The 16,717-nt window shown below is 44.5% G+C and overlaps 1 protein-coding gene across 2 annotated transcripts in view; it reads right to left on the bottom strand.

Moving 5' to 3' along the window:
- Positions 1-16,717, bottom strand: part of UBASH3B (ubiquitin associated and SH3 domain containing B) — a 138,717-nt gene that overhangs the window by 4,610 nt on the left and 117,390 nt on the right. For both annotated transcript variants that reach the window (XM_060160634.1, XM_060160635.1), the window contains exons 6-12: positions 16,459-16,667; positions 12,284-12,416; positions 10,741-10,861; positions 10,001-10,123; positions 8,846-8,938; positions 7,457-7,601; positions 1,391-1,497 (exon numbers count right to left, since the gene is read on the bottom strand). In XM_060160634.1, coding sequence (XP_060016617.1) covers positions 1,391-1,497; positions 7,457-7,601; positions 8,846-8,938; positions 10,001-10,123; positions 10,741-10,861; positions 12,284-12,416; positions 16,459-16,667 — 931 coding nt within the window. The remainder of the gene's footprint in view (positions 1-1,390; positions 1,498-7,456; positions 7,602-8,845; positions 8,939-10,000; positions 10,124-10,740; positions 10,862-12,283; positions 12,417-16,458; positions 16,668-16,717) is intronic.

Here is a 16,717-nt window from a genome sequence, read left to right as displayed (position 1 = left end):
TGTTTCTATAAAGACATATGTAAACCTTGTAATAAGTACTGAAGCCAAGTGTTCCAGGCAGAGGCAAACATTTTCGAGAAGGAGACAATCTGGCCAAAAGCAAGATTTTGAAAATGCTTTGTATTGTTAAGGCAGCCTAATGTCATTAAAAACAAACAAACAAAAACAACAGAAAAACCCAACAACAAACCTACTTTTAATCTTAAAGTAATTAGATTCACAGGAGGTAACAAATACATATTTTACATATTAAATATACGTGTGTATATTTTACATATACTATATACACATATTATATAATATGTATATACATTACACATATACATACATATATATACAATATGTATCTTGCATATATACTATACACACACACACTAGGTAGGTCCCATGCACCCTTCACACAGCCTCTCTGATAGGAACATCTTGCCTAAGGTATACTATCAAAACTAGGAAATGAACACTGGTATAATCCACACAGCCTATTCGGATTTCACCAGCTTTAGCCAAGTCTATCACATGTGGAGCTTTGGGGAACCATCACCTCCAATCAAGGTACAAAACTGTTCTATGTCTACAGGCCTCTCTGCTATTCTAATATATTATAGTTTTTGATGTTGCCATTGTAGAGCTGTGAGCACTTGAGACTTTCTGGTTGATAGAACAAGCTGAGTTTCTTTGCAGTGGGGATGGGTGGTACCACAGGGGTGGTCATGAAGTGAGTGGCTTACAAGGGATAACTGAAAGGCGGGAACCATCCACAATACTGTTGACCAGGGCTGCCCACTGTTAACTTTCTGGTGTATGTAAATCCAGCCTTTGCTCTATGAAGATAAATATTTTAACTTTTAGTGGGGGATGGGAACGTGCAGACTCTCTTATAATCTGCCCTTTTTACTACAAATATTACAGTCCTACACATCATTAAATATTTGAGTTCAATGATTATAAAATTCAGTGGCAGACTTGAGTCGTATAGCACACTGCTCTTGGTTGGTGGTAGTAGTGATGGTAGGTGTATTTGTGTCAGTGTGTTTGTGTGTAGGTGTCCATGCTCCTGGATCAAATTAGAGGCAAAACAGTGTTATGGTAAAGAATTTCTGGAAACTGTAATAGGGAACCTCCTTCAGAGAGTGGAAGATAAATAGCTGAAATGCAGAATTCTGTTATTTCATAGAGTAACTAAGTCTGATGTATTTCCACGGAATATCTACCATTTGAGGTACTCAAGAGAATAGTACAAATTTAACATGAAAGTATAAGAGAGTCTGGAAATATTTTTCTTTCCTACTAAGCAAGTTTGTCAAAGCACGCTGAACCATCTTGAATAGCCAATTAACCATGGTGGAAAAATGATCACAGATTTAACTATGGAGTCCAAAATAATACCTACCTTTACTTTTACATTCACTTATTATTTCCTTTGTTACTTGGAAACTTCTACTGATATAGGTGTCATAGGATTCTGAAATCACTAATTTGCTGACTGGAATGTGAGGTCTGCAATAGAAAAATGAACAAAGGCATCGAAAACATTTTGATCCCAAGACAAAGCAACTGACATTACTCTAAGTTTTAGTTCAAGACCTTTCTAAAGTTCCCATATTTCTGTTTATCCATTTCCCTAGAAAGGATGGAGGCACAGGGAAGAGTATTTCAACTACGTAGAAGTGGGGTCCTGATATGCAGAATGTACAGAAATAAAGGCCATGTGTGCATGGTGTCAAAGTGACCAGCTGAAAAATGAAACTTTCAGTTCAGGCTTCCCTTGCAGGATATCTCATAGCAGTTTGACTAATTTTACTGACAGTCAGTCCCAGGTCACATGAATAAGAGGAAGCCAAGCAGAGGTTAGATCTCTTTATCTATTTAAATCACCAGAGATTTCCCAAGCCTCTAGTAGGCTTGCACACGATAAGCAGCAAGGGTAAGTTTTACTTAATCTTTTTCCAGTTTTATTGGGATTTCATTGATGTATAACATGGTGTAAGTTTAAGGGTATACAAGGTATTGATTTGATACATTTATACATTGCAAAATGATGACCACCATAGTCTTAGCTAACACCTCCATTATGTCACATTTTCTTTTTGGTGGTGCGAACATTGAAGCTTTACTCTCTCATCAACTTTCAAGAATATAATACAGTATTGTTAACTATAATCACGATGCTGTACATTAGATCCCCAGAATGTATTCAGCTTTTAACTGTAAGTTTGTAGCCCTTTGACCAGTCTCTCCCTATTTCCGCCTCCCCACGGTCCCATGGGTGTCCATGCTACTCTACTGTCTGTTTCTCTGAGCTTGGCTTTTTTAGATTCCACATGTAAGTGATATTATGTGGAGATATCTCTCTGAGATCTTGTTTTCATTTCCTTTGGATATACCCCAGAAGTGGGATTGCTGGATCATACGGTAGTTTTATTTTTAATTTTTTGTGGACCCTCCATAGTGTTTCCGTAGTGGTTGTACCCATTTACATTCCCATCAACAGTGCACAAGGATCCCTTTTCTCAACAGAACTACCACATGACCCAGCAATCCCACTACTGGGCCTATAGCCTGAGAAAACCATAATTCAAAAGGAGACATGCGGGCTTCCCTGGTGGTGCAGTGGTTAAGAATCCGCCTGCCAATGCAGGGGACATGGGTTCGAGCCCTGGTCCAGGAAGATCCCACATGCCACGGAGCAACTAAGCCCACGCGCCACAACTACTGAGCCTGTGCTCTAGAGCTTGTGAGCTACAACTACTGAGCCTGCATGCTGCAACTACTGAGCCCGCATCTTGCAACTACTGAAGCCTGTATGCCTAGAGCCCATGCTCTGCAACAAGAGAAGCCACCGCAATGAGAAGCACGTGCACCGTAACCAAGAGTAGCCCCCGCCCGCCGCAACTAGAGAAAGCCTGCACGCAGCAACGAAGACCCAACACAGCCAAGAATAATAAAATAAATTTAAAAAAAGATCCTGCTGTGATTTACGTCAAAGAGTGTTCTGCCGATGTTCTTCTCTAAGAGTTTTATAGTGTCCGGCCTTACATTTAGGTCCTTGATCCATTTTGAGTTTTTGCGCACAATTGACTTCTGTATGTTGATTTTGTATCCTGCAACTTTGCTGAATTTGTTGATTAGTTTTGACAGTTCTAAGATTTTCTGAGTCTTTAAGATTTCCTATATATAAGATCATGTCATCTGCAAACAAAGAGAGTTTCACTTCTTCTCTTCCAATTTGGATGCCTTTTATTTATTTATCTTGCCTAATTGCTCTGGCTAGAACTTCCAGAACTATGTTGAATAGCAGTGGTGAGAGTGGCCGTGCTTGTCTTGTTCCTGATCTTAGAGGAAAAGCTTTCAACCTTTCACCATTGAGTATGATGTGAGCTGTGGGCTTGCCATAAATTGCCTTTATTATGTTTAGATATGTTCCTTCTATACCCAATCTGTTGAACAATTTTTATCATGAAGAGGATGGTGTATATTGTCAAATGCTTTTTCTGCATCTACTGAGATGATCATATAATTTTTATCATCTTTTTTCTAAATAAATACACCACAATAAATGTGGTGTATCACATTTATTTATTTTTTCTAAATAAATACACCACAATAAATGTGGTGTATCACATTTATTGATTTTTGTTATCTTGCACCATCCTTGCAACCCAGGGATGAATCCCACTTGATCATGGTGTATGATCCTTTTGATGTGCTGTGGAATTTGGTTTGCTAATATTTTGTTGAGAATATTGGCCTGTAGTTCTCTTTTCTTGTAGTATTCTTATCTGGCTTTGGTATCAGGGTAATGCTGGTCTCATAAAATGAAATAGGGAGTTGTAAGGATAGGTTTTTAAAGGAGATATTAGGTCCATTGGACTTGTGAGCTAATAACGCTTCACCGGCCTTTCCTTTTCTTTCTTAGTTTGAACACAGACCACATACCTGGCAGTTGGAGAAGTCCAGGGAACGTAAAGATGAAGAAGACCCAATTTCTATGTTTGAGGAGCTCTCTGTGTGTGGTTGGGGTGAGTAAGCTATTGATGTAAATGATAATTATGACACGATGTACAAACGCATATAAGACAATGGTCAAAGCAGGGCCCTCCGATCCTGGTGACCCTGAATGTCTTCAATCCCAGTCACTTCTGTCTTCCACCTTCCCTTGCTATTTAGTTTTCTGGTCTATGAGGTGTTTACCTTGTTTTTTTGAGTACAACTGTGTCATATTTTCTTATTTTGTCTTTCACTGTTGGTATTTAGTGCATGGAGGTGCTAGTGAGTTCTCAAAGTGAATTCTCATGGCATCTGCATCAGAATACATTGCTGCTGCTGCTGCTGCTACTAAGATTTACTGAGAGGTTCCCGTGTGTCAGGCTCTGCGCAAAGCGCCCTACTTGCGTTCTTTGAACATAGCCCACCTAGCAACACTTTTGCAAATTCTGAGTTTATGGATGACAAAACTAAGGCTTAGAAAGGCTACAGCTGACTTGCCTTTGCTTACATCATTAGCAACTCTTAGAGCCCAGATTTGAACCTGTGTCTGAGATTAATACCTAGAAAGTTATCCTTCACCCTGGATGGCTTCTGATAGTGCCCTCCTCAAAGCTGCCCTTCTGTGCACTCGGGTTTACTGTCTGGAGAGGAAGGATGCTGTTCCTTTTGAAGGTAACTTGCCTTCATCTAAATAACATTATCTCTGCAAGCATACTATTTCTCCTAGAAAACCACCTTCTGAATCCTACAACACCCTGGGTGACAGGGAGAAACATGAATCCCCACTCGTTAGGGATGTGCCTCCTTGTTCTGGAGCAAACCCTTTCTTCCCATCCCTACTTCTCATCCAGTTCCATTACCATTTACATCACCTGGCTTCCCAGGACCCCTCCCCCAACACACACACATACACACTGTGACAAAAGGCCTCTTTGGTTCAGGGAGTCACGGCAGGGGTGAAACCACACTGTAATGTACAAGATTTGGGGAAGTGAAGAGTCGGTAGATGCCAGAATCCAGTTCCTCCTGATCAGTTCTTGCCTTGAAGTTGAACCTATGAATGGCTTCCACGTCTGAACGAGCCCCGACGGGGACGGGACAGTCAAAGCTTTCCCACTCTTGTCAGCAGCATCCTGCTTCTGACAGGACCCCTGTACTATTCTGGGACTCAGGTGGGCCTCCAACCACCAACTAGACCTGGCCCCCAGAGCTCTGGGTACACAGGTAGTACCCCTGGGATAGTATTCTCCCGTGTATACTCTCCTCTCCCCAGCCTACTTTGGTCCAGACTATAGAGCAGGCTTCCGCCCTGAGTCCCACACCAAAGTTTGATTTGTTGTCTCTCTCATACTCCAGATCCATGGCTCCCCCATCCCCTTTGCCCTGCCGCCCCCAGTCAGGGTCCTGTTCTGAAGCCTCATGCAGCCGGTGTGTATTTTGTTTTTTCTGTCTTGCTCCTTCCTGCCTAGCTCCACTGGGGCTGCTTTCTACACCCAGCCCCCAGGATGGGTCTTGTTGCCCGTGGCGGACGCTTGGGTATTGGTCACCAGCCTAAATCCACCTTCCAGCCGCTCCTCCCTCCTGTTCAAGGCGACAGGGAGGGATCTATGAGCAGTGCTTGCTTGGCTTATAATACCCTGCCTGTCGGTTCTTGCCCCTCTGCACATCACCACGTTTCTTCAATCATTTGGGCACCACTACCTGCTTCAGAAGCCCTGCTCACTTGATGGAATTAATTTCAGAGTGAATTTGACTCTAGGGGCTGTGCCTCTCACATGCTTGATGGGTGAATTTCACGACTGAGTTATAGAATTAGAGGCTTAATCTCACCACCACCCCAAGCCCCAACACAAAATGGTTGAATAGAACTTTGATTTTTCGTAGAGGAAAAGGAAATCTGGAATATGAACCGTGTCCTGACCCCCAGGTTCCCGGCATTCATCCTTCTGTTCGTACTGCTGGTGGGGTATGTGTCTGTGTGTGGAATGATTCTGGGGACCTTTGTAAATAGCTTGGGAAGAATTGCAGGCTGCACTTAAAGGGGAATCTGAAGGCTAGCTGGCCTGGGTGGGGCTGGGTGGTAGGTGAGGAAAGTCATTTTACCGACGTTGGCAGTAACTTGTTCTCTTTCCAGGGCAGAGGGATGATGGCTGTTGGCATGGGGACAGTCATTTATTGCTGCTTCCCAAGGAACAGAAAAACAGTGGCCATAGAGTAGATAGGACAAAATGTGAATTATTTCAGTAGAGGATCTGATTGATTGATTTAATCTTATTTTTGAGGAATGCTCATTCCTTTAAGGCAAGAAGTAGCACACAGTAATTAACTAATGGGGTTATCTGAGGTCTTATTTGCAGAGCCAAAAATTAGTATGGAAGAAAAGATATTCTCTCCTGCCTTAGCCAGAAACTCACATTGCTTCATCTGAGGTTTGGGTAGGTATTTGAAATGAAAGGTCAAGGGATAGCACAAGGAAGAAAGTTTTGCTTATATTGGTCACTTGTTCCAAACTCTGTTTTAAGAAATGCATTTAATTCCCCACCGTAATGGTTGTGAATATCTGTCCTTCTTCAAAGACATTTTACAAATGTCTGGGTGGATTTTTTTTTTTTTTAGCGCTCAACCTAAAACTTTATTGCACACTGACAAGATAATCAGATATATTTTAAACGCTTAATAGGAACAACTAACAAAAATATTGAAACCAAATACAGGGGTTAGAGAGAAAAATATCATTGCTTACTAAAAATATTTAAAATAAATACTGCTATAAAGAACACAAAAAGCATTTTTTTTTATCATGTCACTAAGAAGCCCGAGTGGATTTTTGATGGTTAATGTAAGTATGTTACAATCTACAAACACTTCTTTCTAATAATAGTCTAATGGAAAAAGCAAAGGACTACTATAAAGCAGATTACACAGTGTTTGGCACACAGAAAATGATCAATAAAGGTTAGTTATTATTATTGTCAGATATGTCCACTACATGTATAACTTTCGGCAGCCCACAGAACTCTCTCACATATGAAAGTGGCTTGCCTCCATCCTGGGGTTATAGCAATAATGAATGAAGATAATTAAAAATGCTTTGAAAACTCGAAAGCGACAATCCAAGGCAAGACACCGTCATTTCCCTTATTTCCCAACAGGCTTCTGAACTGCTTTATCATTAGCTGGTGTGTGCTCCTGGCATGCGAAGTGGTTTTATTATTCACTGAAATCAATGTAGTAAAGTCAGAAAACCCTAGTGCATGTGATGGGAGACATACTCCACACCAATGCCCAATACAAGGGAATGCTGGCTTTCTCCATTTTTTTTTTTTTTTTTAAATCATAGCGTGACTTCCACCAATATGGACAACTGGCTGTGGGCTACATCTGGTCCTTCATCTGCTTAATTAGCCTGGCCTGGTGGAGAAGAGTACTTCCACATTGGCCTCAGGAAACAGCGCTTTCAAAGGGTTACCTGTAGGTTGTATCAACACTCAGGTTGGCTGCAGCTAACTCTGATGGAGGTATCCACGCAGGTAGTGTGTTCCCAGCAACCCATTTTGTCCACTCAAATAAACCAGGCTCTACGCGGATCTTCAAGTGATTTTCTTGTTGTAAACCTTAGAGGGAAAATAAAATGAAGATGAAGGAAGTATTACTATGTTCTCAGTGGAAAAGTAAATTAGAGGCCAAATTGTTACAAAAATGCTCATAAACCTTCTATTCTCTTTCCTAGCAGATGCTATATATAGCTTAAGGAAGTAAAGTAGGCAGGTTTGGACAAGAGTTTTAAATTTCTGTGTTATAAGCACATGAGTTTATTCTGGTCACATCACCAGGATGTATGCTGGCTTTAAATGGTATCTGATTAAAGAAAAAGTCATTATCCATATAATTTATTACAGTTCTGTGACTACTGTAATTCCTCTTTCTAAAGTAAGTTCCAAGATGTTCTTACCAAGAAACTTCAGAAATTCTTAGCATCCACTGTTTTACAATAGCTTACATTATATTTGCGTATCATAGAGATAGTTCATTTTCTCTACTAGAAAATCCAGTGTTGAATATTTACCAATGCCAGTGCACAAGTCCTGTGTTTTGTGATTGTGTAATTGTCCTCAGAGTGGGAACTGTCCCTGTTTAACTCTTTGTATTGCATTTAGCCAACAGTTTTTCCTTGCAAATGTGATAGAGAATGCGTTTGAATACACAGATGCATTCTGGCTTACTTAAGGTTAACGAACAGAAGTCTCAAACGTAGTGTACTTTCCTTGTTGACTCAGCTTTTTCTGGCTTGTCTGTTTGGCATAAGTAAACAGTCAACCCTGTTTCTTCTAGTTTTCCTTCCAGTGAAATGAGAATGGAGATTCCTGTAACACAAGCTTCCACGGATTTTAGGGTAAGAGCTGAATATCTTTATAACAATGGTACGTTTGAACTTCTTCCAATGAACTAAAGAAACAAGGGTGATTAAGATTTACAGACACCTAGGAGCACCGTTCCCTGTTGTAAAGAGGCAAACAGAGCAGAGTGGGAGGAAACAAAGAAAAAAACAAAACAAAAAAGGATCACGCTCTGTAGGCTCTAAATTACTGCCAGAGAACAATATTTTACAAGCCTCTAATTCATCGAAGAGAGCGTTACATTTTCAAGAAAAACATGATTTGTGTATTCTCTTGATCTCACTTCCGCTGCCAGAGTATGATTTGGGGACTTTTGCAAAGTCATCTTCCAAAAGAAAGAATCACTGCTCAACATTTCAAATTCAAAGCTTTCAACCGGCTAATGTCCCCTGAGTAGGATAATTTGTGTCAGGTTGCCTGGAGACGGAGGGATGGGCTAGCTGACCTTTATCCAGTCTCACCTTTCAAGATGTTGTACGCAGTCTGCACACAGCGCAGGGACGGGGAGCAGTAGACGTGGTCAATGATGGTGTTACTCTCTAATAAGGCTTCACCTGCGAAGGAAACCAGAGAAGAATCCATCCGATGATTTACGAAGCCTCAACTTGACTCTCAGTGTCGGAGAGGGTGCCAGACAGACCCTGCAAACCTCTGTTTCCAGGTGGGCGCTCACATAGGGCCAGCAGTTTCAGTCTCATTTTCAACAACTCTCCTGACCAGTGTTTCTGTGAAAGACCAAGGGATACACCCTTCTTGTCTATTTTCTTTCTGTCTCTCTGGTCCTAACAAGCAGTAAAATGCCCGTTTTTCTCTCATGGATAAAGTCTAAATGCCTTAACATGGCGGTCAAAGTCTTCCATGAACTTGTCTGTCTCCATCCCGCCAGCCTTGTCTCCCGCCCTGGTCACAGCTGATGCTCTAGAAACAAGAGGCTTGTTTCCTCTGCACTGTGGACGCTGCTTCTCATGTCTATGACTTGATGTTGATCCTCCCACTGAGATGCTGTCCCACCTTCCTACTAACTTCTACTCTAGTCTCCTCTCATGTCTTCTTTTGTGCTCCCATGATACTTTGTACATAGTTCTATTCTTGAGTAACAAGAATACTCTATATTATTTATCCACTTACAAGCTTCGCCAAGGGTGGGGACTCACGCTTAGGTCCCCAGTACCTAGCATGGTGCCTTGCACAAGGTAAGTGATCAATTGACGTGTGTTAAATGATTGAACGGGACAAGGCTGCTGCTGGCTCTGTGTGGCAGGTATGGACCTAGATCTGCAAAGAACTGAGCATCTTGGAGACTGGTGGGCCTCTCTATTTTCAGCCACTCCTGGGTTGCCTTCTCATCCTTGCGCTAGAAGCTGACCTGTCTGCCGCACCAAGCCTGACCTTGCCCCATCACTGGACCGTCTGCCCCTTGATAGGGATCACACCTTGTTCACTTTGGCAAACCAACGCAGTGCCCTGGACCTAATGGTTACATAATAAATCCCTTTTGAATTGAGGAAATATAGTACTTGTAGGAAAGCCCCAGGCAGCATTCTGGCATTCCCACTGGAGCCAGCCTTTGGAAGAAGTCGCCAGGAAAGGCTGTGTGATCACTCCAGGACACTTACCCACGAGTCTGGCTTGCATACATCCGAACACGGTGATTGGAGCATCTTTCTCGTAATCTCGGAAACCGCCACTCCGCTGAGGTAAGCTATGAGGCATGTTCAGGTTAGTGCGTACGTAGCGACCTGGAAAGAAAAGTCAGGCCAAGGCGATGTGAGTTTCCTATCTCCTTAGGGCTTCCACTGCTGGTCCTGCCAGCCCCTCCACTTCCATTCCTTTTTGGCCACAGAGACTGAACTGAGCTCTCTAGAAAATATTGAAGCTGACCTCCTCCTTTAGTACTGTGTCCTGGAATCCACGCTTCCATTCCGCTGACGGAAGTGACAAGAGATAGTTTTTAAGGGAAAGTAACAACCAGACACTCTAAAGCAGGTAGGATTCTCTGAGGTGCAAGCCTCCCTATCTTAAACATGCCACCCAAATGAAAATGGAACCAAAATGAGCCAGGGTGACTTACTAGAGGGAGGTCTGGTCATGGAATCAAGACACCTGTCTCTGCCTCTAACTTTGCCATGCGGCTGTGGGGCAAGACATCTGCCTTTTTTGGTCCATGGTGTCCCAGTTTATAGAATGGGGGTAAGAACACTTCTCTCTCCCCTAACACTCCAATCTGGAAGGACTTATAATGTAACAGATGACAGGCATTTCATAAGTGACTCCATCTAGATAAAAGTAGCTTGACTCTGCCCCCTAGAGGCCATGATAGGTATGCCAATGCTGAACAGGCCCACCAATTACTGACCTTTGGCGTCGAAGCACTGGGATAGCCAGTACTTCCCAAAAACAACATCCATCCTCTCACCGTGCCGACACACAAAGAGGCATCTCTTCTGAGGGCCAGGCTGGCCGCTGATCCTCAGAGGCTGCAGAGAAAGAAAGGCTATAAGTGGGGACACACACATAGACACGTCTCAGAGCTAGCTGGGTGTCAGGTGAGCTGCGCTCTAGAACGAGTTTCACTAATGTTCGAGCGGGATAAGCCCCTTAACTGCCTCGGATTTCTATAAGATGGGGGTGGTAAGCCTCATGTACTGACCTCGCAAGTTATTTTGAGGCTCAGATGAGAGGCACTGCAGGTGCTTTGCAAAATAAGAAGGGCTATGAAAATGGTTTTATTGTTACTGCTGTGCTGTTGGTAGGATTAGTATCTGGCCAGTACTGAAACACGAAGACCACCTGAGTTACAGCTCAGGGGCAAAACTAGCCAGGATGGAGAGACGGCCATGTAGCGGGACAGCTTCTTCCCCTAACGAGATGCTCCATCAACTTCTTCAGGGAGCGAGGACTTTTATTACCACAAATACATCTGCCACATCTCCACCGTGTGGTGGTCCGAAGGCTACTCCGGCCAGGAGGTCCCGCTTTGCCCATTCTAATCGCAGGTTAGGCTCTGTGGTCTCGCTGCACGCAAGACGGTGTTCCCAGAAGTGGCTCGGGGAGGGCAGTTGCTACCTCTGGGTGATGAAATCGGCAAGTCTAGTCAAAGGCTTGTCCAAACGGCTCTGGTTTCTAGAACTACTGCGTGGATCCTTACAGATGTTTCTATGTTCCTTCTTTCTGATGGAGTCAGCTGTTCCCAGCTTCCTCAGGGCTGCCAGCTCCTACTGGCTTCACATTTGCCAATACAGTACATACACTTTACAAACTCCTCCATTCTGTACCCTTTCTGGCATATATCGGACATACACTGAGCGTTCACTAGGTGCCAGGAACTGTGCTAAGAACCGTATCCTTATTTCCTTTCATCTTCACAATGGCCTGTAAAATAGATTAGATACAGTTGACCCTTGAACAACTTGGGTTTGAACCATGCAGGTCCAACTAATACACAGATTTTTTTCCCCAAAAGTAAATACTACGATAAAATCTGCAGTGTGTTGAATCTGAGGATGCAGACCCGTGGATCCGTAGGAAGCAAACTGGGTAGGTGGAGGGCCAGCTGTAAGTTGCAGGTGGATGTTCCACTGTACGGAGCATCGAGGGTCGGCATTCCTAACCCCCGCGTTGTTCAAGGCTCAACCGCGTCACTACTTTACAGATAACATATCATCCTCTCTGCAGAGCAGCCTTCCTTACCAGCCTAGACCCAGATGCTGGGAGTCACTGTCAGCACCACCCATCTGACTCTTCCTAAGCCTTAAATTTTTATATATCTTTTAGGCTCTTGTGCCCTGAGAGATAGGTAACCCTTTGGGGGCAGCAAGGGCAAGGCCTCATCCTTAGTAAAAAGGTGCTCAGTGAATCCTGAGCAGAGTTGAGGAGGCGGCCCTGCCAGTCAACCTTACCTGGGTGGGCTGGCAGATGACGGTCAGGGGCGTCGTATCCCCCAGGCCCTGGTCCTCATACTGCCGCCTCTCCAGGATGCCATCCCCAAATGAGAGCGCATTGGAAGATGATGTATTTAAGATCGAGTAAGAACTGCAGAGGGAAGACAAGGAAGACGTTTACTGCTTTGGCCAGAAGTCATCAGCACTTCACCCCTGGGCTCAACGGGACTGTGGGAATGAGTAGGAGACACTCCCTGGGGCGGTGCAATGGCTGGGAAAGCTGAGCAGGGGGCATCCCATGCCTGCAGAGGAACATCTTTTTAAAAAATTGCTTATTGAAGTATAATTAACTAACAATATCATATTAGTTTCAAGTGTACGACATAGCGATTTGGTATTTTTATAAGGAACATCCTGTTTTATACTGAAGTCTTGCAGTTAATAAATTAGTGGTAGATGGATTTCTGTACTTGGAACAGATGCGTTCATCCCTGTGGGCAGGGATGGGGCCTGTGATTCTGTGCTTATTAGGATGCCACAGGCGTGGCTGGCACCCAAAGCATGCTGCAGAATAATGAGGTATCAATTTTGTACCATTGTCTCCAGCTCTTTTTCTGGCTCCAAGAAATAAACAATTCCTGTTGCCTTTAATCTTTTCCATGGTGATTTCCATCTGAACTGACAAATAAGAGGGAGGATTTTGACCGTCTCTACCACTTTGCCTGTGGCTCCTAATGGTCAAGGAAACCTTTGCCCATTACCCCCTACTCTACCTCCTTCAGTTTCCAAACCCCTCCCCCATCTCAATCATACCTCCAACAAGATGATTAAATACAGCATTTTTCCAGAGGAGACCATTCTCACCAGATGTGTAGAGCTTTGAGCCAAGAGCTCTCATTTCTGGATGTAACACTGTAACTACAGAAGCCCCAAAAGAGGTCTTGCTGAAAGACAGGCAGCAAATCATGCTGTGTTTAAATTATTTTGATTAGTAAGGCCTCCAAAAAGCTTTATCTAATAAACACTGCAATTCAAATATGGTTGTTAGGCAAATCCAACAGACATCACTGGGCAGCGTCAAGGGAGAGCATTTAAATTTTAGATTTCTTGCTTCTTTACAAATAGGGTAAAGTTCCATATGTATAAAAGAGCACTGAATCTAAAATAGCCATTAGCTTTATGGTTATTTAATTTTTTAATATTTTGGGGTTATTTCTAAGGAAATCTTGTACCATTCACACAGTCTAATAGGCTGGTTGTTTTCCTTTATTTTAAACCGAGACCCTCCCAAACATCACACCGTTAAAGAAAATTCATTTTCACTGTCTGATTCATCACAGCTTCAGCGCCCGAGATGTCTGGATATATGGAATCATCCTGACATCTTACTTGTACATGTTCCCTAATTTCTTTACTTTATTACAGCTGTGAAGACACTGCTAGAATCCCTCCTCTCTCTCCTTCAGCTCAGCCGGCAGCGAGACTGCCAGCCTCCTTCTCTTCTCAACTGTCACTGTCATCAAAGCCCCCGACTCACTGAGGCAGTTTGGGGCTGTCAGTTCCAGTAAGACAATAGTCAGATGCTTCATGTTGAGCGCAGAGTAGGCAGAAAGCTGCACCTGACGCCCGGAACATCTTCTCAAGCATCGGAGAGACACTGGCACCTCCCTAGGACACATCAGGGCTGCGTGTCAGCCGAGAAGGACCGGCCAGCCTACCCCAATTTAGAGGACACGGCAGGACTTTCACCAATTGGTACATATCTGGAGGTACTCAGAACCCGGCAGGGTGCTCTAATAAGGGTGGTAGGAAAATATTTCCTTAGGAGGGACTCGGAAAACTGAGGACAGGGGAGGAAGAGTTGTGAAGGGCTGCTGACCCCAAGTCCCCACTTGTTGGTTGCTTGAATCCCCTCTGCAACTTCCCATCAAGTCGGCCACGTCATGCTTGAGGACCTGTGGCTCTCCCTCCCCCAGGCTACCTGTCATTAGGGGCGAAACAAGGCTGTCTTACAGCAGCTGGGCTCTGCCTCGCTGAGTCATTTCCACTTCTGGGGTTAATTAGGAAAGTACAGTTCTTCTATAGGATCGCTTTTGTGGAAGAGACATTTGATTTGACAAGCATGTAAGAGAGGACTAGAAAAGACAAGTTAGAAAAAGAAAATAACCGTAAAGCTAATTGCTCTTGTAGACTCAGTGCTGTTTTATACACGGCCCTGATCCACATAAAGCTAAGTCCTTTACAGCAGTGTTCACACACGCCTCTACGGGAAAGGCAATTATCATCTCCATCTCATAGATTAGCAAACTGAGGCTCAGAGACGTCATGTTAGTTGGCCAAGGTCACACAGCTGGTGAGTGGGAGAGTCAGGATTTGAATCTAAGACTACTGGAGTAAAAACTCAAATTCTTAATTACAGTGTCCTAACAAACACCTAGTATATTAGTATTTCCCCCACTCTCAGCTGGGTTGGCTGTAGCAGCTGATAGTGAAATTTCAGACATGGTTCCCAGGGAAATAACATCACTAGTAATCTCTCCAAATAAAGGGAGATGACACACAGACCTCCCTGGGATCCATGGACTGAGGTCACTGAGGATCCCCCCCCAATTTCAGCGGAGCTCTAACTTGGGCAAGAGTGGGTTTAGATGCAGAGATCTGAACCGGGTCAGCAGAACTTCTCCCACATACTCTTCCCACAGGGAGCCCTACTTTTAAGAATGTGATCTGGGAGCTGTATATCATCAAATAATCTTTTGATTCTCTGTTTCTTCACATATATTATGCTTTTTTTTTTTTTTTTTTTTTTTACAGGGATAAAACGGTGACTTTGGAAACCCAACTTAGAAACATTTCTGAAAAAGCAAAGGTCTGGGGGGACTTTCCTGGTGGTCCAGTGGCTGAGACTCTGTGCTCCCAATGCAGGGGGGCCCGGGTTCAATCCCCGGTCAGGGAGCTAGATCCCACGTGTCATAACTAAGACCTGGCACAGCCAAATAAATACATAAATATTAAAAAAAAAAAAGTAAAGGTCTCGGGAACACAAGGCAGCTTTGACCTTCCAATTTGTGCCCCCAAATGCTGGATGTTCCTTGGGTGGGGATGGGGAAGGAAGAGGAAGGGTCGCTGGGGAGGCGGTTATGAAGGAAGAAGATATTCCTTCCCATCCCTGGGTTTGTGGTTTACCGGCTTGCTGCTAACCAGGGTAGGGGACCGTCTTTTCTTTTCTTCCTCCAGGCAAAACACTCACTGAAATTGCCTGTCTCTGTTATTACTGTCATAAAAGAGAAGCAGTGTTACACACCATGCAGCTGGTGCTCAGAGCTTCCGGCTCTCAGCCACGTTGGCACATGGCAAGAACAAGAGGGAGGAAAAACAAACCAGCACACACACCCTGGCCAGATGCCCGCGTGCACCAGGGAAGGGCTGGCTTTGAACTCCTCCGATTAAGAAACATAAAAGAGGAACAAAAGGCACCTCTCTCTCAGGACAAAGCTGGTCATGCAGCCCAGGTCACTCTCAACGTGGGACCAGGTTGGTTTGGGGGCAAAGCAGGAGTGAGGGATGGGTGGAACGCTATCACTCTCCAGAAAACTTGGGTGGGGGAGGGGCCGCTTGTCTTTCTAAGGCTCTGGCGGTTGCCCATTGCCACAGAAATGGTCTCTGTCATCTAGGCATTCACATGCCAAGTCTCAGGACTTGCTCGGGGTCACCTCACGGTGAGGGGCGGTTCGGTTTCCTGACCCTTGCAAATCCTTTCACTACTGGTCTGGCTGGCATAGTGGGAACCTGTCCTGCTTCTCTGGGGAGTCAGACCCCTCCGTGCAATGACCCAAGAAAGAGTGGACAGAAGCCCCAAAGCCATAAAGACTCAGTGCTGGGATGACCCACACTGAGGCCAGAAGAGATGGTCCCCCAAGCAGCCTCAGTTTAGTCTCCAGTCAGGAACTCAGACAGATGTTACATCCAATGGGGGCAGGCAGAGCAAAGCAGGGCAAGCCATCTCCCATTCTTCTCATGCCCCAGCTCAGCCCTTCCCTGAAAGTCTGGAACCAATAGGGCTTTCTTCCCCCTCGGACTTCATTTACTGGCACTGCTGCCCTGCCCGTCCAGGATCAAGTCCGTTTCCCTGCCACCTCCTCAAACTCCACAATGTTCTTTGAAAAGCAGCAAAGAACTTAGCATCTGCTCACCCATGAAATATCCAGGTGCTGCACTCGTCAGCCTTGGTGATGTAGTTCTCAGGCAGGAGTCCGGAGCAGCCTGTGGTTAGGGACGTGCCGTAGATCCAGCCCTCGCTGGTGCTGGTCTGCTCCATGGGCGACATGAAGATGAAGTCCCCAGGGACCAGCTCCAGCTCATCGTCGTTCTGCGGGGTGTAGGGGTAGATCACCTGTAACGTCTGAAAAAGGAGGAGAGGGATGCGTGAGGCCCACATCTGACCCATTCTTC

Source organism: Lagenorhynchus albirostris, chromosome 9 (assembly GCF_949774975.1).
Source record: "Lagenorhynchus albirostris chromosome 9, mLagAlb1.1, whole genome shotgun sequence".
NCBI lineage: Eukaryota > Metazoa > Chordata > Mammalia > Artiodactyla > Delphinidae > Lagenorhynchus > Lagenorhynchus albirostris.
This window is presented reverse-complemented; position numbering and strand designations above follow the sequence as displayed.